Raw genomic sequence first — 18,679 nt, forward strand, 5'->3', positions numbered from 1 at the left:
TTTTTTTTTTTTTTTTTTTTTTTTTTTAGTAGAGACAAGGTCTCACTATGTTGCCCAGGGTGGTCTCAAACTCCTGAGCTCAAGCAATCCTCCTGCCTTGGCCTCCCAAAGTGCTTGGATTACAGACATGAGCCACTGTGCCTGGCCGGGATGTTTCTATCCTAGAAGAGTTACTCGTTCATTCTCATATGAACAGATACCTATTTAGCGTATGGGTTTGCCTTTCCTGCCCACAGAGTTTCAGACAGCACCAGTATCTAGGGGTTTGACGAGTACCTGTTCTACAACATGGAATTCCACTCAGCATAGCATGTAACCAGGGAACCCACTTCACAGTAAGAAAGTGCTGCAGTGGGCCCAGTGACTATGGGTTACCCTGGTTGTACTGCATATTGCACCACTCAGGAGCAGCTGAGCTAATACAATGTTGGAATGGCCTGCTGAAGGGACAGTTCAAGTGTCAGCTTTGAAGGCGGGTGCCATGCTCCAGGACACATTGAATCAGAAACAGTGTAATCCAGAATATTTTCATCAACCCAGTAAGAAACCCCATACCCATTAGCAGTCATCCCTTACTCCCCTGTCTTCCCAACCCCTGACAACCACTAATCTACTGTTTGTCTCTATGGATTTGTCTAATTCTGGACATTGGATATAAAGGGAATCATACAATATATGGTCTTTTGTGACTGGCTTCTTTCACTGAGCATAATGTTTACAAGATTTACCCATGCTATGGCATGCATCAGAATGTCATTCCTCTTTGTGGGTGCATAATATTCCATTGTATGGATAGATACTTTATTTATCCATTCATTGGTTGACGGACAATTGGGTAGTTTCCTGTTTGGGCTATTATGAATAATGCTGCTATGCACATTTGTGTGTAAGTTTTTTTGTGTGTGTGTGAAGATGTTTCAAATTCTCTTGTGTATACACCAGGGAGGAGAATTGCTAAGTCATCTGGTAATGGATATTATCAGGAACTGCCCATCTGTTTTTTAAAGCAGCTGTACCATTGTATATCCTCACTAGTGATGTATGAGGGTTTCACTTTCTCCACATTCTTGCCAACACGTTATTCCCCATCTTTTTGATTATAGCCTTTCTGGTAGGTGTGAAGCAGTACAGTAAGTCTTCATTTAACATCATTAACCCTTGGGAACTATGACTTTAAGCAAAATGATGTATAACGAAGCCAGTTTTACCATAGGCGAATTATTATAAACAAGAGTTAAGTTCGTATGGCATACTTCGCATCACAAAAACATCACCAAACTTCTTCTTTTTTTTTTTTTTTTTTTTTGAGACGGAGTTTCACTCTTATTGCCCAGGCTGGAGTGCAATGGCGTGATCTCGGCTCACTGCAACCTCCGCCTCCCGGGTTCAAGCGATTCTTTTGCCCCAGCCACTTGAGTAGGTGGGATTAAGGCATGCGCCACCACACCCAGCCAATCTGTATTTTTAGAGACGGGGTTTCTCCATGTTGGTCAGGCTGGTCTCAAACTCCTGACCTCAGGTCATCTGCCCACCTCGGCCTCCCAAAGTGCTGGGATTACAGTTATGAGCCACCACGCCTGGCACAAACTTCTAAATAAAGATGAAAACACTTCTAATAATAAACACTGAAATAAATGTGAACTATACATACATTTAAGAAAGATTGATTAAAAACAAGTAAAATAATTATTTATCTGCCTATCCTGGCTGCAGCTCAGGGCACAGGGTGGGACTCACATTGTTTCACTGTGTAGCCTATTTGCCTTTTTCCTCCTCTTTGGTGGTGTACTTCTAGCAGTAAATTTTACACTAACAATTTTATGTAATATTCTCTTTCCTTAAATACTGTTGGTTTCTTAATACATGACCAATTTTGAAATTGCTTCTTACTCTGCTCCTTCTCTCTCACCATGTAGCCACTAGCTTTATCCTAGTGTCAATGTGTGTACTTGTTTGTATTTTTTTTTTTTTTTTTTGAGACGGAGTCTCGCTCTGTCACCCAGGCTAGAGTGCAGTGGTGCAATCTTGGCTCACTGCAAGCTCCGCCTCCTGGGTTCACGCCATTCTCCTGCCTCAGCCTCCCAAGTAGCTGGGACTACAGGTGCCCGCCACCACGCCCAGCTAATTTTTTGTATTTTTTAGTAGAGACGGGGTTTCACCGTGTTAGCCAGGATGGTCTCGATCTCCTGACCCACCTTGGCCTCCCAAAGTGCTGGGATTACAGGCGTGAGCCACCGTGCCAGGCCACTTGTTTTTATTTCTTGATTTGTCACCTTCAAGTGATACCTTATTTATTTATTTTTAATTTTTATTTTTTTAAGGTTACACAATAATTTATTTATTGAGGGCCTCCTCTCCCCGCCCTTGCAGTCTCTAGGTCACTTTTCCGCTTGTAGATGTTGCACGTCAGCCCTAGAAAGATGACTGGGGGCAGGGGCACTGCGTCCTGTTCAGTGAGACCCATAATGTGGCTGTAACTGTCTTCCTAGTATTGCAAGAACACGGCCGGCAGGTCCGGCTCCTCATACAGTCTTCACCGGGGCCACCTTCTCGGCCTCCTTCTGCCCGTAGTTCTCCTTCAGGATCTGCTACTGTTCCGGAGTGGCCCGTTGCAGACACTGAACCACCAGTCAGCTGCATTTGTTGTCCTGTTTGTCAGTGCCAACTTTGCCGGTCACACTGGGGTCCCCAAAAGAGGTCAAGGTAATCATCCTGAATCTGAAAGAACTCTCCCTCTCCCATCTCCAGCAGGATCTTCTTGGCATTGGTGTGCTCCTTCTCACCATCAATGCCTGCCATGTACATGGCTGCAGCTACAGGAAGGCAGAAGGAGTAGAAAGCTGCCTTGTACTTGACACTAGATTTGCACCTCTTTTCACTGAATCTGCCAAGATCTGCATTGCCCTGGGGGGCTGTGATGAGGTCCAGGGACTGTCCAATCTCAGTCTGATAGAAACACTGCAAGAAGAGCTGGATCAGGTTCAGGTAATAGGGCTGCTCCCGGCAACAGAGCTTCAGCAGGTGGTACATACATGCTTCCCTTCCAGAAGCATAGCATCACTGATGGCATCCAAACCCACGCCCGGCTTCTGTAACTAGCAGATCTGTCCCCAGCGGTGAGGGATGAATCCGTGATGTCATCTGCCACCAGGAAGAAAGCTTGCAGCAGTTCCACACACCAGCCCACAGTCAGGGCCCGCTGGAGACTCTCAGCATCCTGTTTCCTCAGCTCCACCAGCTCCCGGAATGCTACTAGCACTGTCAAAGCCCAGTGATACTTGCCTCCAATGGCATTGTACTACAGGACCTCCTTGAGCTGGGTGATAGCATCTCCTGTCTCTGGGTGCCCCATCTCGTCCTCAGTCAGCACCCTAACAATCTGGGAGAAGCACTGAACGAAATCCTGCTTTTCTTGGACATAAACATCTGATCTCTGGTCTCCATTCATTCTGAGGGAGGTGCAAAGGGCTTTGTTCCTGGATGCGGGTTTCTGCTTGATACCTTTTTAATTCTGGCTAAAACCACTGATGTAATCAGTGAGCTTATTTAACTTTCTACCCACTTGCCCTTTTTCTCCTATTTTTTGTTAGTTGTAATAATTCTACATCATTAGAGCATCCAATTTTGTCTCTCATCCCCCCATCTGTACAATTAAACATACGCAACACTCACCCCCAGACCTTATGCCAAGGCTTCTATAATCATTTACGATTGTCTGAAGCTGGCTCACTGGTAAATTTCTCAGGAAAGGCTCATGGGAAAAAATATTCCCTGAGTGTTAGCATGCTCTGAACTGTCTGGGTGGATTTTATACTCGGACAGTTTGTCTGGATGTGAAGATCCTTTGGTGTTGACTCTTCTGGGTTTTTACAATGTTCTCTTTCAACATGTATTCAAGTTTTTCCTTTTTCCCCCAAGAAATTTTTACCTAATTATAGTTTCCATTTGTGTTCTGTTCCATTGCTTTTTCTTTCTTCAGGGACTTCAATTAATATATATCAAATCTTCTTTATCCTAAATCCTTTTTTCCTCCTCCCCTGTCCCCTGCATTTTTTTTTTTTTTTTAAGTCAGGGTGTCACTCTGTCATACAGGCTGGAGGGCAGTGGCATGATGTCAGCTCACTGCAACCTTGACCTTCTTCTCAAGGGATCTTCCCACCTCTGCTTCCCAAGTAGCTGGGACTACAGGTGTGCCACAATGCCCAGGTCTTTCCAGCTTTTCCTTACTGTGCATTCCATTGGTAACTTTTCATTTTTGTATTCCTTCTTAGTCTTCATTTCTACTTTTTCCCCAAATTTCACTTGACTGATCTGGGTGACAGAGCGAGACTCCCACTCAAAACAAAAAACAAACAAAAACCCTTCTTTGCCTTCAGTGTTGCCCCTCATATAATTTTTTTTTTTTTTTTTTGAGATGGAGTCTCACTCTGTCGCCAGGTTGGAGTGCAGGGGCGCGATCTCGGCTCACCGCAACCTCCACCTCCCAGGTTCAAGTGACTCTCCCACCTCAGCCTCCTGAGTAGCTGGGATTACAGGTGCACGCCACCATGCCCAGCTAATTTTTGTATTTTTGGTAGAGACGGGGTTTCACTGTGTTAGCCAGGACCGTCTCAATCTCTTGACTTTGTGATCCACCCGCCTCGGCCTCCCAAAGTGCTGGGATTACAGGCGTGAGTCACCGTGCCCGGCCCCCTCATAGAATATTTTAAAGCTTAAAACTAAAGCAACTGCTTCTAATTTTAAAAAAATTCCAGGTACCTTTTTCTCAAATGAAAGCTTATACAGAAACTCAAAATGAAAAATCACAACTATCCAGCTTTGGCATTCTTTCCCCTCTCGGGCCTACGTTTCTCAGAATCTTTGGCACTTAGTCTGAAAATCACCAAGCTAAAAAGAAAGCAACCTCTTCATTTTAGTGAAGAGTCATGGCTCAGAAATGGAAGAAAACCACCCTGCTTATTTTAAGGCTCAATCCCAGAAGACTGATTCCAGATCGAGGGTGAGAACCAGGCATTTGGATTTTGTTAACTCTCTCTAGGTGACTTTAATGCACAGTTAAGTCTGAGGACCATCACACTAGATACATGCTGCCCAATATGGTAGCCACCAGCCACACATGACTACATTTAAATTAACTAAAAATTAAAAATTCAGGCCCTCAGTTGCACTAGCCACATCTCAAGTGTTCAATAGCCACATGAGAATGGTGACTGCCATTCCGTATGGTAAATACACACAGAACATTTCTTTTTTTTTTGTTGAGACGGAGTCTCGTTCTGTCACCCAGGCTGCAGTGCAATGGCATGATCTTGGCTCACTGCAAGCTCTGCCTCCTGGGTTCACACCATTCTCCTGCCTCAGCCTCCCGAGTAGCCGGGACTACAGACGCCCACCACCACACCTGGCTAATTTTTTGTACTTTTAGTAGAGATGGGGTTCCACCATGTTAGCCAGGATGGTCTCGATCTCCAGACCTCGTGATCTGCCTGCCTTGGCCTCCCAAAGTGCTGCGATTACAGGCGTGAGCCACCGCGTCCGGCCAGAACATTTCTATTACTGCAAAACTCTTCTGGCTACTGCTGCTCTAGACAGCTGTCTTCATATCAGAGTGTGCATACCCAAAAGGACGCAGACTGGATTGGAAGATATTTAAATATCTATTTCTATTTTTAACTGATTTTTAAATCTCCTTTTTAAAGCTATGTTTTATAATTTGCATGTATTAGTAAAGCACTGCATATAGAATATAAAATATGTGTATGTGTTTATATTCTATTTGGCATGCAAGCTTAAAAACTATTTATTGATGGAGTATATGGCTAAAAAAGTTTGGAGACCCATATATACTAAACACCTATGTCTTTTAAGACATTTGCCTGGGCTGACAAAGGTTTCGACTGGAGAGTCTTCCTAGGCACAGATTTTTATACTTCAAACCCAAATCCCCAAACATGAGAAGTCCCTTTTTTTTTTCTTTTTAAATATACACATATATTTTATTTTAAAAAGCACAAGAACATTATACAAGTTTTAAATTTACATTTTTGCAATAAAAGTTATCAATATATGCATTATTTGTATAACTTCATCATGGATGGAATTTGAATCAGTGGTATAAACATGTTGCAGTCACTAAATATAGATCATCATCACAGTGAACCAAAATGCATAGTTGTTATGAAATGACAAATGACCACTAAAAGGTGAACTCACAGCCCATACACCAATATAATAAATTAATTATACAGATATATTTTTCTTCACCATATCATTAAAACTCTCACTAGCCCCTCACCAAACATTAGAAAAACACAGTTCTGGAGCCATCCTGTTGAACCAGTGCCTTCACATACTACACTAAAGAAAATAAAGTGACTCAGTTGCTTGTTTGTAAGTAAACTTCATAACCATAATTGTTTGCAATGATTAAGGTAAATCACTAGGACATTTGAACATAATGAGAAATCCCTGGGGCTTGGGGCAGCACTGAGACATATGCTCACCTACAGTGCAAAAGTCTGAATCAATCGCAATCAGTGGAACGTAATATGAAATGGGTTCTTTGGCAGTAAAGGTCTGGCTGGCCATTGCCAGATAGTCCCTCTGTCCTCTTGAGAGCCTAACTCCAGAATTGATTAAGTTAATATAAAAAGGACTAAAAGAAAGTCCATTTATCTTTGCTGAATTGGGGCCCATCTATTAGGGTAGAAGTCAGCATCTTCTGTTTCCTATTCTAGCCAAGATTTCCCAAACAATCCACTCAATACAATTACATAACAAACACAAATGTTCAAATACTTTAATCATTCTGGCAAATCTGACAAACTGAATAGTGTATTTCCTGATCCTTACCTGTTACTTTTACAAATTGTTCACTACAGATGTATCTATTTATCCGGATACCTTCTGAATTGTAATTATTCAAGTAGAAAATCATGATTGTGATTCTGATGCCTGCTCAGGCCAATCCCTTACTGCAAAATCCACTTTTCTTTATATAAAAGGACCAGAAAAATCTAGCCCCAAATGTGCATCATGAATCACTTAGCAAATATATTTTTACTTGCCTGCCTTTGCTGAGCAAACAGAAGGTAAGAAAACATTCACACATGTGTGTGAGACACTAGTAGCCAAGGGCAAAATAAGATACAGTCTTTGAATGCATCTTTCAAGGTTCTAACATTACCCCAGAAACAACATAAGTTAAAATGGAAGGTTTCCATTTATCTTTTGTCTGCTGCTTTATATCACAATTTCTTGATACAAAAAATAAAAGCCAGGAATCAAGAAGTCTATGCACAAATTCAGGAGAGCTCTACTATTTATAAACAAGATGGCTCAACCACAGCATGTTATAACAGGACACAGACCATTGATCATACGGCTTTTTGGTGGTTTGTACTAGTCATAAAACCAGAGTTTATGAAAAGGTTGCACACAGACAACATCAAGGATTTGTCTTTTACAAAGATATAGAAGATTGTGGAATTGGCTTAAATCCGATTGTTCTAATTTACAGTTGTCATGATCCACTCATGTCATGATCCACTCATTGGGAGAATTTTCTTATCCTCATTCTACAAATAGTTTACATCAGAATAACAAGAGGTTTCTGAGAGTCAAATAGGATGGTACCACAATCTCCTTGCAGAACGAGATCTGCCTTTGGAAAATGTTAAGTATTATTTCAAAACTCAACAAAGCTACTGGTAGTCAGAGATGCAGAACTGCAAGCTCTTTGTACCATCAGGAATGAATAATAAATACATTACCCTAACTTTTCTTGAGGTCTACAGTGAGAAAAAATCTTTTCCACATTGGCAGAAATCATCCTGTCCACATCGAGACTGAGTTTAATTTGTGGTGATAGCAGCAGGTGGCACATTAGGGGTATTTCCTTAAAAGAGAAATAAAAAAAAATTTATATTTGGAATCTTTCTCAATTCAAGTATATTGCATGGTTTCTGCAATTCTTCTTTTTTTTTTTTTTTTTTTTTTTTTTGAGACGGAGTCTCGCTCTGTCGCCCGGGCTGGAGTGCAGTGGCCGGATCTCAGCTCACTGCAAGCTCCGCCTCCCGGGTTCACACCATTCTCCGGCCTCAGCCTCCCGAGTAGCTGGGACTACAGACGCCCGCCACCTCGCCCGGCTAGTTTTTTGTATTTCTTAATAGAGACGGGGTTTCACCATGTTAGCCAGGATGGTCTCGATCTCCTGACCTCGTGATCCGCCCGTCTTGGCCTCCCAAAGTGCTGGGATTACAGGCTTGAGCCACCGCGCCCGGCCCAATTCTTCTTTAGCTGCAAGGAAGACTATCACAGATTATTAGAATCTTGTCAGTGATCCAATGTCAGCTGAACTAAACTTGCGGGGAAAACACCAAATACAAAATTGCAGAAGAGTTAACCAACATATAAAAATGTCCACAACTGTTTGACGTGACTTCATCTACCAAGTGGATGAAATAAAATGAAATGAGACAAATTATGAAGGGGAATAAATTCTCTGGAAATACCAGCACATAAAACAGATTCATCTACGTCCTTTTTTCCTGTGAAGCATATGTTTGCTAACTGAAAGCAATACTCCATTAAGAAATACTTTATTGATGTAAGTGAATCTGGACGTGGAGCAAAAGACCCTCCAATACTTCCCCAGCCCTCAGAAAGTTTTCCATAATTCTGAATCAGCCTTTATTACTGGTCGTCATTTGTGATTGTCTTGAGGCAGAGTTGGAGCTCACAGTAACTGCCAGTTGAATCCAAATAGCATCTGATTAGTCTCTTGGCTCCTAGCAATCTCTTCTATAATGCAGTGTTGTTGCCAGACCAAATGGAGCTTCCGATACCGCTCATGAGATAAATGAAGGGGGTTGCCCCTCCTTTAGGGAAAAAAGAAAAAACATGTAAGTTTGAATCTAGTAATTGCCACATCTTTATTGTCTAAATTAGTATGTACTCTTGAGATGTTCCTGGAGCTGGGAGGACTCACCAGCACAGGGCTTAAAAAGGGATATTTTCCCTTCACCATTGATCACTAAGAACTTGACAGGCTACTTAGCTAATAAAGCAGAAATATACTCCTTGACTATTCATAAAATAGGTCAGGTATACTATGGCATTATGGGACCTCACTTAAATGGTCAGTGAGGTTTATAACTTGAAGCAGCACTATTCTTTTTTGGTGGTTAGCTTGAATAGCTTTTTGGCTTCATATTGTTATCTAGCTTCAATTTATGATCTTTGCACAGTAGAGGTTAGGTCTGACATATAACACTAGGCCCTAAAATTATATTTTGCTACTCAGAGATGTTTGGTTGTAACTGTCCTTATGATATGACAAACTGGCTGGCTATTAGCAAATAACTAGCAAATAATTTAATAAAATAATTATACTTCAATTCTAGAGTTGCACAGTTTTTAACACTGTATAACAGTTAATCCAAAATGATTTAAGTCTGGCTGTTGCCAGTAATGGAGAACTGTGAGATCCTAATTCCTTTAGACATTCAAGTGTCTCAGCTGGTTGGGATTTTTTTTTTTTTTTTGAGACGGAGTTTCGCTCTTTTTGCCCAGGCTGGAGTGCCGTGGTATGATCACGGCTCACTGCAACCTTTGCCTTCCGGTTTCAAGCAATTCTCCTGCCTCAGCCTCCAGAGTAGCTGGGATTACAGGTGCCCGCCACAGCGCCTGGCTAATTTTTTTGTATTTTTAGTAGAGACGAGGTTTCACCATGTTGGCCAAACTAGTCTCGAACTCCTGACCTCGTGATCCGCCCGCCTCGGCCTCCCAAAGTGCTGGGATTACAGGTGTGAGTCACTGCGGCCGCCTGGTTGGGGATTTTTAAACTGCCAAATTAATTTTAAAACTCTGCTTTGTACCCTTGTGGAACAACTAAGACTATCCTCAGTCATTAACTACTTTCACCACTCTGCTTTTCTCCCTAAACCAAAGACAGGTCAAATGTCATCCCAATAGAAACAAAGCTCTGTATGATCCAAGGTCCCAAGCCCCATCTATTAAGCCTATTCTTTCTGAGCAATATTTCAAAGGAACAAAATTTCAGTGAACCAAAAAGAGTTTATTGTAAGGAGGTCTAATCTTTATCTATATGTACTTTTGAGATCACTGTCAGTCACCTCATTTTCATAAGCCATCAGTAGGACCCCAGTTCCTACCACCAGGGAAGGATACAGAAAAGTTCAGGATTATAAATCTTTTGCTAATGCTCAGAAGGAAAGAAGGCTGATATAGCTGGCTAATAAAAAGTCTCAGTTGGGTAGGGTGGCTCATGCCTGTAATCCCAGCACTTTGGGAGGCCAAGGTGGGCATCTGGATCACCTGAGGTCAGGAGTTTGAGACCAGTCTGGCCAACATAGTGAAACCCCATCTCTACTGAAAATACAAAAAAAATTTAGCCAGGTATGGTGGTGCATGCCTGTAGTACCAGCTACTTGGGAGGCTGAGGCAGGAGAATCACTTGAACCCTGGAGGTAAAAGGTTGCAGTGAGCCAAGATCCAGCCTGAGTGACAGAGTGAGAGACTGTCTCAAAAAAAAAAAAGTTTCAAGTATTGCAATGGAAACAATATCTCTAAACCAAACTTCATCACTGGACACTACAAATATATACTATCAGTGTCAATCCTTTCAAGCAATTCTGAAGAAAGGTTGATTACAAATACTAGAACACTGAAACATTAGGATGGCTGGGGCCTTTAAAAATTTTGGAGAAATACTACCTTCAAATTTTGGAGAAGCACACAGTTGTTGAAAATTATGTGCTAAAGATTGGCATCATATTTAATATTTAAAATTTGAAGCCATTTAAAAAATAGCTCTTGGCTGGGTGCAGTGGCTCATGCACTTTGGGAGGCTGTGGTGGGTGGATCACTCGAGGTCAGAATTCCAGACCAGCCTGGCCAAGATGGTGAAACCCCGTCTCAACTAAAAATACAAAAATTAGCCGGGCATGGTGGCATGTGCCTTGTAGTCCCAGCTACTCAGAAGGCTGAGGCAGGAGATTCACTTGAACCTGGGAGGCAGAGGTTGCAGTGAGCCGAGATAGTGCCACTGCACTCCAGCCTGGGTGACAGAGGAGACTCTGCCTCCCAAAATAAATATATAAATAAAAAATAAAAGTAAAAGGTAGCTCTCAATTACTTTTTTTTTTGAGACAGAATCTCCCTCTGTCGCCCAGGCTGGAGTGCAGTGGGCGATCTTGGCTCACTGCAACCTCCTGGGTTCAAGTGATTCTCCTACCTCAGCCTACCGAGTAGCTGGGAGTACAGGCGCACACCACCATGCCTGGCTAATTTTTGTATTTTTAGTAGCAACGAGTTTTCACCATGTTGGCCAGGCTGGTCTCAAACTCCTGGCCGCAAATGATCTGCCTGCTTCAGCCTCCCAAAGTGCTGGGAATACAGGTATAAGCCAAGTGTCCGGCCTCAATTACCTTTTGTGATTAAAGAACTATCACCGTTTACATACAATAATATGACTGAAATAGAAAACAAACAATATAAAAGAGAACTTACTGAAACCTTCCTATTATAAAAAAAATCTTACTTCAGGCCAGGGTCTGTTTCTCCATATTCATCCAAGTAAGGAGCTGGATAGGCACAGCCTCTGGCTTTACCTTCAACCAGGACCACTCGGCACTCTCTGATTCTGAAAGAGAAAACCAACAGGAATGTGGTTAAGTGTATGTGTGCAAATGATAGGCACTGCATCAATGCTAATCTAGAGAAAAGATATGGCCAATATCTGTTAGAAATTCAGTATACAGACAATATAAACAGACAAATAGACTAAATTATGTTTTGTCTAAATAAACGAGAACACATATTGGTGTTTCTGTTGAAGCTATAGAAAAGGAGCAGTGGATTTGGTGAAATGAGATCAGTGACACTGACGGAATCTGTTGAAGGGAGGAAGCTGTCCTACTTCAGCCACAGACACCTTGGAAAATGGTGGCTGGGGTTGTTTCTATTCTGATTTCTGACACAACCTGGACAGGGGGAACCTCACAGAAGAACAGAATCACATCTCCTAGTCTGATAACCTCAAGTCAGACAGAATATCAACTAGGGAAGTATACCAGCTTTTCTGGCTAGAGCTCACCTGAAACACTGCAGGTACAAAGAGCCACTGCCACCCTGAAGGCACCTGGGACTTTTATGTCTCTTGGGAAACAGACATAAAAAAGGCTTGCGTACACATGTACAGGGGCAAGTACTTTACAGAGAAATTATAAAATAAACAGCTGGGCTAAGGTAGTGGGTTTACTTGCTGTGGGTTCCCTAAAAATAGGTGTTTAGGTTTGGCTTCCATACATTCTTTCCCCTTGGTTCAAAAGATGCCTATGAGTAATGATTACATATTTCACAGTTAGAAAGACATTTGGGTTTATGTAATGGAAACTGTGTTACATGAGGAGAGTGGAAAGAAAAAGGATATATATCCACTTTGAATTTTATTTCTCTGCAGGCAACTTAAACTCTTCTTTCATATATATAAGTGACTATTTTTCTTTTTTCTCTATTTTTTTTTTTCCAGACGGAGTCTCGCTCTATCGCCCAGGCTGGAGTGCAGTGGCGTGATCTCTGATCATTGCAACCTCCGCCTCCCAGGTTCAAGTGATTCTCCTGCCTCAGCCTTCTGAGTAGCTGGGACTACAGGAGCCCGCCACCATGCCCAGCTAATGTTTGTATTCTTAGTAGACACGGAGTTTCACCATGTTGGCCAGGCTGGTCCTGAACTCTTGACCTTGTGATCTGCCTGCCTCGGGCCTCCCAAAGTGTTGGGATTACTGGCGTGAGCCACCGTGCCCGGCCATAAGTGACTATTTTTCTATCCTCAATCTTTTGCTGAAAGACTAGGAGAAATGGTGGGTTAATAGATGAAATAAGGATATCACAGGACAAACCAAAGTTAACAATTTACATGGACTTTTTTTTTTGATAGAGAATCTCACTCTGTTGCCCAGGCTAGAATGCAATGGCACGATCATGGCTTTCTGCAGTCTTGAACTCCCAGACTCAAGCAGCCCATCCACCTCAGCCTCTCAAGTAGCTGGGAAAACAGCCATGTGCTACCATGCCTGGCTAATTTTTTATAGAGATGGAGCCTCGTCATGTTGCCCAGGCTGACCTTGAACTACTGACCTCAAGTGATTCTCTTGCCTCAGCCTCCCAAAGTGCTGGGATTATAGGTATAGGTCACTGTGCCTGGCCTACATGTACCTTTTATTTATTTTTATTTATTTTAAAGAACTCATCTTCCAGGAAGATTACATTTTAAATATAAGTTTTAGGACTCGAAGTTCTTTCATTATACCTGAGTATTATATAATACCAGAGCAATTAATACAAACTCTATCGTATTTAAGATTTTCCATAAATAATGGAAATGTTAACAGAAACCTGTTCTTTTTTCACAGTATCTTCTCAAATGTAATTTCACGTCAGTAACAGGTTAATACTCTAACTTCTGATTATTTGCTATCAACACACTGTCCCAATAGTGACCCCCAGATTGGATCCAGATTCCTTAAGTTCATCACAAAGCTTCCAGAACACTCACTACTCACTTTAGGAAAATGCAGACTCCGGCTCCACAGTGAAGTGCGTGAAAAATGCAAGCTCCAACCTCTTCCCCGTTCACAATTTCTTGGCAGCAAATGTTCTGAGAACATAGTATAGCCCCACAGAAAAGACAGAGGACAGGATGCTTTCGCTCATCATCTGCAGACCGTGGGCACCTCAAAAGGGAAGAAAACATTTAGAAAATGGTGGAAAAACAAAACAAAACAAGTACCATATATCCTGTTAGCAATCAAGCATGTTTTCATCACTGACCCCTTTCTAGCAAAGGAAGCTCTTAAAACACAAGGAAACACTGAATTAGCTAATTCCTCTTTAGTATGTCCCCTAAAAGGGCTTCATGGAAAATCTTCCAATTAATCCATAGTAAGAAAATCTATATTACATAAACGGTGTGCTGATAATTCTCATAAAGTATGGTGGTTGAATATATGCCTTGTGATTGAGATTCACTGATAGACTCCAGTCTTCATCTGACATGCCCAAGTTACAGTTACCTGCCTCCTCTCTATTGGGTTAGTCAAGCTTGTGTCTTCAATGTTGAAGGGATATGACCTTGTAAGTATGCAATCGTTTAAAAGAAAAAAAATTACATTTTACAGTAAGGGCCCAAACACATCCCCCCCATTTCTTTTTTTCTTTTTTTTTGAGACGGAGTCTTGCTCTGTCACCCAGGTTAGAGTGCCGTGGTATGATCTCGGCTCACTGCAAACTCCACCTCCCCGGTTCAAGCAATTCTCCTGCCTCAGCGTCCTGAGTAGCTGAGACTGAAATGAGAGACTATAGCCTTTGAGTTGGCCCACTCTTCCATCTGGGAATCACAGTCTTAGGAAGAAAAAAGTGATAGTGTTGACTTGCTTGAGTCAACCAGTGTTTTATGAGACCATTTTACATACTATGCTGGAGGTGTGCTACAAAGCCCCACCAAGGGGGATAACGATTATCTTTTAAAAAGGAGTTTCCCATGCTCCTCCCATCTATGCTGTACATTGAACACAATGGGAAATATAAAATTCCTTAATTTGGGAAGTAGAAGATAAATGCAACCAAAGGAGAAATCCAACCAGCCCCACACTGGGGTCAGAATAAAGAACATCAGACAGAATCTCCAATAGGGTACTGACAGCTCTTTTTCTGATCCCCCGTTTCTCAGACAGGATTAAAACACACAAACAAACAAAAAACCCAAAACAAACAAAGCCCCACCTCTGTCTGCACAGGAGCAGAGGGACTCTGTGCATAGGATGAGAGGACTATTTTCACTTCCAGGAGGTTTCTCCAGAACATAGTTATAGCCCTTTTTGGATAAAGCCAACATCTTTCATCTTTAACACAGGATGGCTGAGTCTGAGTCATTAGCCATCCTACAGAGGAAAGGCGGGGAGGGAGCCTAAAGCATATCACTGAGCAGCCACTAGGGATGGCTCCATCTTATGGAAATTGGTGGTGACAATAAAACTGGAAGAGATCATAGGACTGATCTTCATTCTTATGTGAAATCTGTAAGTAGTAATATCATCCAGAAGGATCCTCACTGTGATTAATAAAGACCAACACTCTCCTCAGATCCTCCTAGGAGCCAACAGCTTGATATTCTTTTTTTTTTTTCTGAGACAGGGTCTGGCTCTGTCACCCAGGCTGGAGTGCAGTCGCACAGTCACGGCTCACTGCTCCCTCAACCTCCTTGGTTCAACTGATCTTCCCTCCTCAGCATCCCGAGTAGCTGAGACTACAGGCACATGCCACCAAGTCTAGCTAATTATTTTTTATTTTTTTGTAGAGATGGGGTCTTGCCATGTTGCCCAGGCTGGTCTTGAACTCCTGAGTTCAAGTGATTCACCCACCTCAGCCTCCTAAAGTGCTGGGGTTACAGGCATGAGCCACTGTACTCGGCCAACCTGATATTCTTAATGCCTGGAAGGTAGTATCTATTCACCAGGCTTTTGTGGTAGCAATGTAGCCCAAGATTAGAATTACTGAATTTAGAGATGGATGCAATCTTTGAAATTAATTAGCTAACTGTTTGAGGGCTGAAAGGTAAAGTGACCCAACCATTCCTTTAGATGATTGACTAGAAAGGGAGCTAGTACAGGAAGGTCAATTTTATCCTGTAACAGTGGCTAGGGTGTGACTCAAGACCCTATTGGGACAGTTAACTTCCCCAACTTCATGGCTTAAAACAATAGTTTTAACTAGAAAAGAGAATTTCCTGAGTCATTCTGCAGGGCAGTGATTCTCAGAGCGAGTCAAAGAGGGGCTCTTTAAGACCTCAAATGATCTTTTTTTTTGAGACAGAATCTTACTCTGTTGCCCAGGCTGAACTGTTGCCCAGGCTGAAGTGCAGTGGGGTGATCTCAGCTCACTGCAACCCGCGCCTGCAGGTTGAAGTGATTCTCGTGCCTCACCCTCCTGAGTAGCTGCAACTACAGGCATGCGCCAACATACCTGGCTAATTTTTTTTGTACTTTTAGTAGAGACAGCATTTTGCCATGTTGGCCAGGCTGGTCTCGAACTCTTGGTCTTAAGTGATCCACCTGCCTCGGCTTCCCAAAATGTTGGAATTACAGGCATAAGCCACTGTGCCTGGCCTCCAAATAACCTTAAACTGGCCAGGCGTGGTGGCTCACGCCTGTAATCCCAGCACTTTGAGAGGCCAAAGCAGGTAGATAACGAGGTCAGGAGTTCAAGACCAGCCTGGTCAAGATGGTGAAACCCTGTCTCTACTAAAAATACAAAAACTAGCCAGGAGTGGTGGCAGGTGCCTGTAATCCCAGCTACTTGGGAGGCTGAGGCAGAGAATTGCTTGAACCCAGAAGGCGGAGGTCAGAATGAGCTGATATCATGCCACTGCACTCCAGCCTGTACAGAGCGAGACTGTCTCAAAAACAAAACAAAACAAATTTAAACTGAACTCCTTTTTTTTTTGGTTCCTTCAAATGACAGCAAGTTATTTTACATATGAGTAAGGACTACTACATGAAAGCAGTTAATTATGGCTACTAACTGGTATCCTTAAAACAAAATATAAGAGTTATGTGTATTTACTGAGATCTTGAATTAATTTAAGTATTTTACTAAAAAGTCTGGCTGCTGCATAATGCTTAGTAACATTACAAAACTCTTAAAGGAGCTTCGGAATTCTTGAAATTTGGAAAAAGGATGATTACTTACTAGTAAATCAATGAAGTCTTGAATAGGCTTTGTTTTTCAGGCTACCAAGATTCTTGTCTTTTAATTACAAGTTACTACTTGTTTCATGTCATCATTATCAATGTGGTTTGCTATGGGAGGTGATATGATGCCTCCTGAGTATCTAGAATATATAGTTACATCAACAGAAGTTTTGACTTAGTATTTTCAAATACTAAGTCAATGCATTATGATTCAAATATGAAGTATTCACACCCCAATGGTGAAAGTAGATGTGAATATAATTCCTCCATTCGGTGGTATCTCACTGGTGGTGGTCAGGATTCATGCTACTCAAATAACTTACAACATATTATGGCAAGGTAAGCATAATAAGATACAAAATTATGTTTAAGCTACAGGATATTATTTTATCATGTAGACATAGGCTTATGCTCTCTTATAGAGGTAACTAATAGGTAACTCACACACAGCGTTAATAATGAGTACCTGTATATTGTTAACGTATTTTGTTTTCACCAGTCTTTGTTATCATCCAATTCTTTTTCCACTTGAAATGATCAGTGAAAGGCGTGAAAAAGAAAAAAAAAGTTTGGGAACCACTGCTTTAGAGTGGTTTGATAGAGGTTGGGGGGATGGTGCCAAAAAAGCCCAAGGGGGTGTACTCCACTCTTCAGGCTTGCTTGAACCTGAGTCAGGATGCTATTACCTGTTCTGCTGTTTAATGGATTTCCATGTAAGATTTTATTTAATAAGGGTTCTTGTGGCTTGAGGAAAAAAAAAAAAAAAGATTAAGGAGTAATAGCATAGAAAAGGTAGAGGGGGAGCTCCAGGAATCAGTCACTCTAATCAAACAACTGTTGAGCCAGCAAGAACTGCCTGAAGCAACTTTTTTTTTCTTTTGAGACACAGTCTCACTCACTCTGTTGCCCAGACTGGAGTGCAGTGGCATGATCTCAGCTAAGTGCAACTTTTGCCTCCTGGGTTCAAGTGATTCTCATGCCTCAGCCCCCCAAGTAGCTGGGATTACAGGTGCACACCACCACGCCTAGCTAAGTTTTGTATTTTTAGCAGAGGCAGAGTTTCACCACGTTGGCCAGGTTAGCCTTGAATTCCTGACCTCAACTGATCTACCCGCCATGGCCTCCCAAAGTGCTGGGATTACAGGCGTGAGCCACCGTGCCCGGCCTGAAGCAACTATTTTGGAACGCTGGAGCCTGGTGAAATACTTGCAGCATCCAGGGGAATGCTTAATAAAGGAAGCAGCTGGTAAATTTTGGTGAGTTTTGACATTTTGTGTCGTGGCTATCTTCCTCTAGCCCCGCCAATGCCACGGCAGGTAGCCATGGGGATGATGGCTTGTTTTTCTGGTGTGGCTTGCTTGTGTCAGGGTAGACAATGGAGACCTTGTCTTCCAAAAGTTGAGGCTGTATGTTTAGATCTCGCTGGTGGTTCACTGCGGGGCCAGCAAGGATGTGAGAAAAAAGGCACCCTCACACATTGCTGGTTGGGACATAAAACGGCGCAACCACTGTGGAAAACAGTTTGCAGCTCCTCAAAAAGTTAAACACAAAATTACCATATGACTCAGCAATTCCACTCCTGGGCATAGATCCAAAAGAAATGAAAATTTATGTCCACAAAGAAACTTGTAGATGAGTATTTTTTTAGTAGCATTATCTGTAACAGTCAAAAGGGGGAAACAACCTAAATGCCCATCTATGGAGGAAGGAATAAACAAACTCTTTTATATACATACAATGGAATATTATTTAGTCAAAAAAGGAAAAAAGTAATGACACATGCTACGACTTGGATAAATATTAAAAACATGCTAAGTGAAAGAAGCCAGGCACAAAAGGTCACATATTGTATGATTCCTTTCATATAATATATCCAGAATAGGCAAATCCATAGAGACAGAAAGTAG

General features: G+C 42.0%; 1 protein-coding gene and 1 pseudogene across 1 annotated transcript in view; both read right to left on the reverse strand.

Annotated features, from left to right (window-relative positions):
* Window positions 1-2,338: 2,338 nt before the first annotated feature.
* Window positions 2,339-3,484, reverse strand: LOC112627476 (annotated as a pseudogene).
* A 5,100-nt stretch (window positions 3,485-8,584) lies between these two features.
* The window catches only part of UBR1 (ubiquitin protein ligase E3 component n-recognin 1), a 154,655-nt gene continuing 144,560 nt past the window's right edge, over window positions 8,585-18,679 (reverse strand). The window contains exons 45-47 of the mRNA XM_025390690.1: window positions 13,587-13,757; window positions 11,564-11,665; window positions 8,585-8,879 (exon numbers count right to left, since the gene is read on the reverse strand). Of these exons, the coding sequence (XP_025246475.1) occupies window positions 8,738-8,879; window positions 11,564-11,665; window positions 13,587-13,757 (415 nt within the window). The 3' untranslated portion in view covers window positions 8,585-8,737. The remainder of the gene's footprint in view (window positions 8,880-11,563; window positions 11,666-13,586; window positions 13,758-18,679) is intronic.

Source organism: Theropithecus gelada, chromosome 7a (genome assembly GCF_003255815.1).
Source record: "Theropithecus gelada isolate Dixy chromosome 7a, Tgel_1.0, whole genome shotgun sequence".
In the NCBI taxonomy this organism is placed as follows: domain Eukaryota; kingdom Metazoa; phylum Chordata; class Mammalia; order Primates; family Cercopithecidae; genus Theropithecus; species Theropithecus gelada.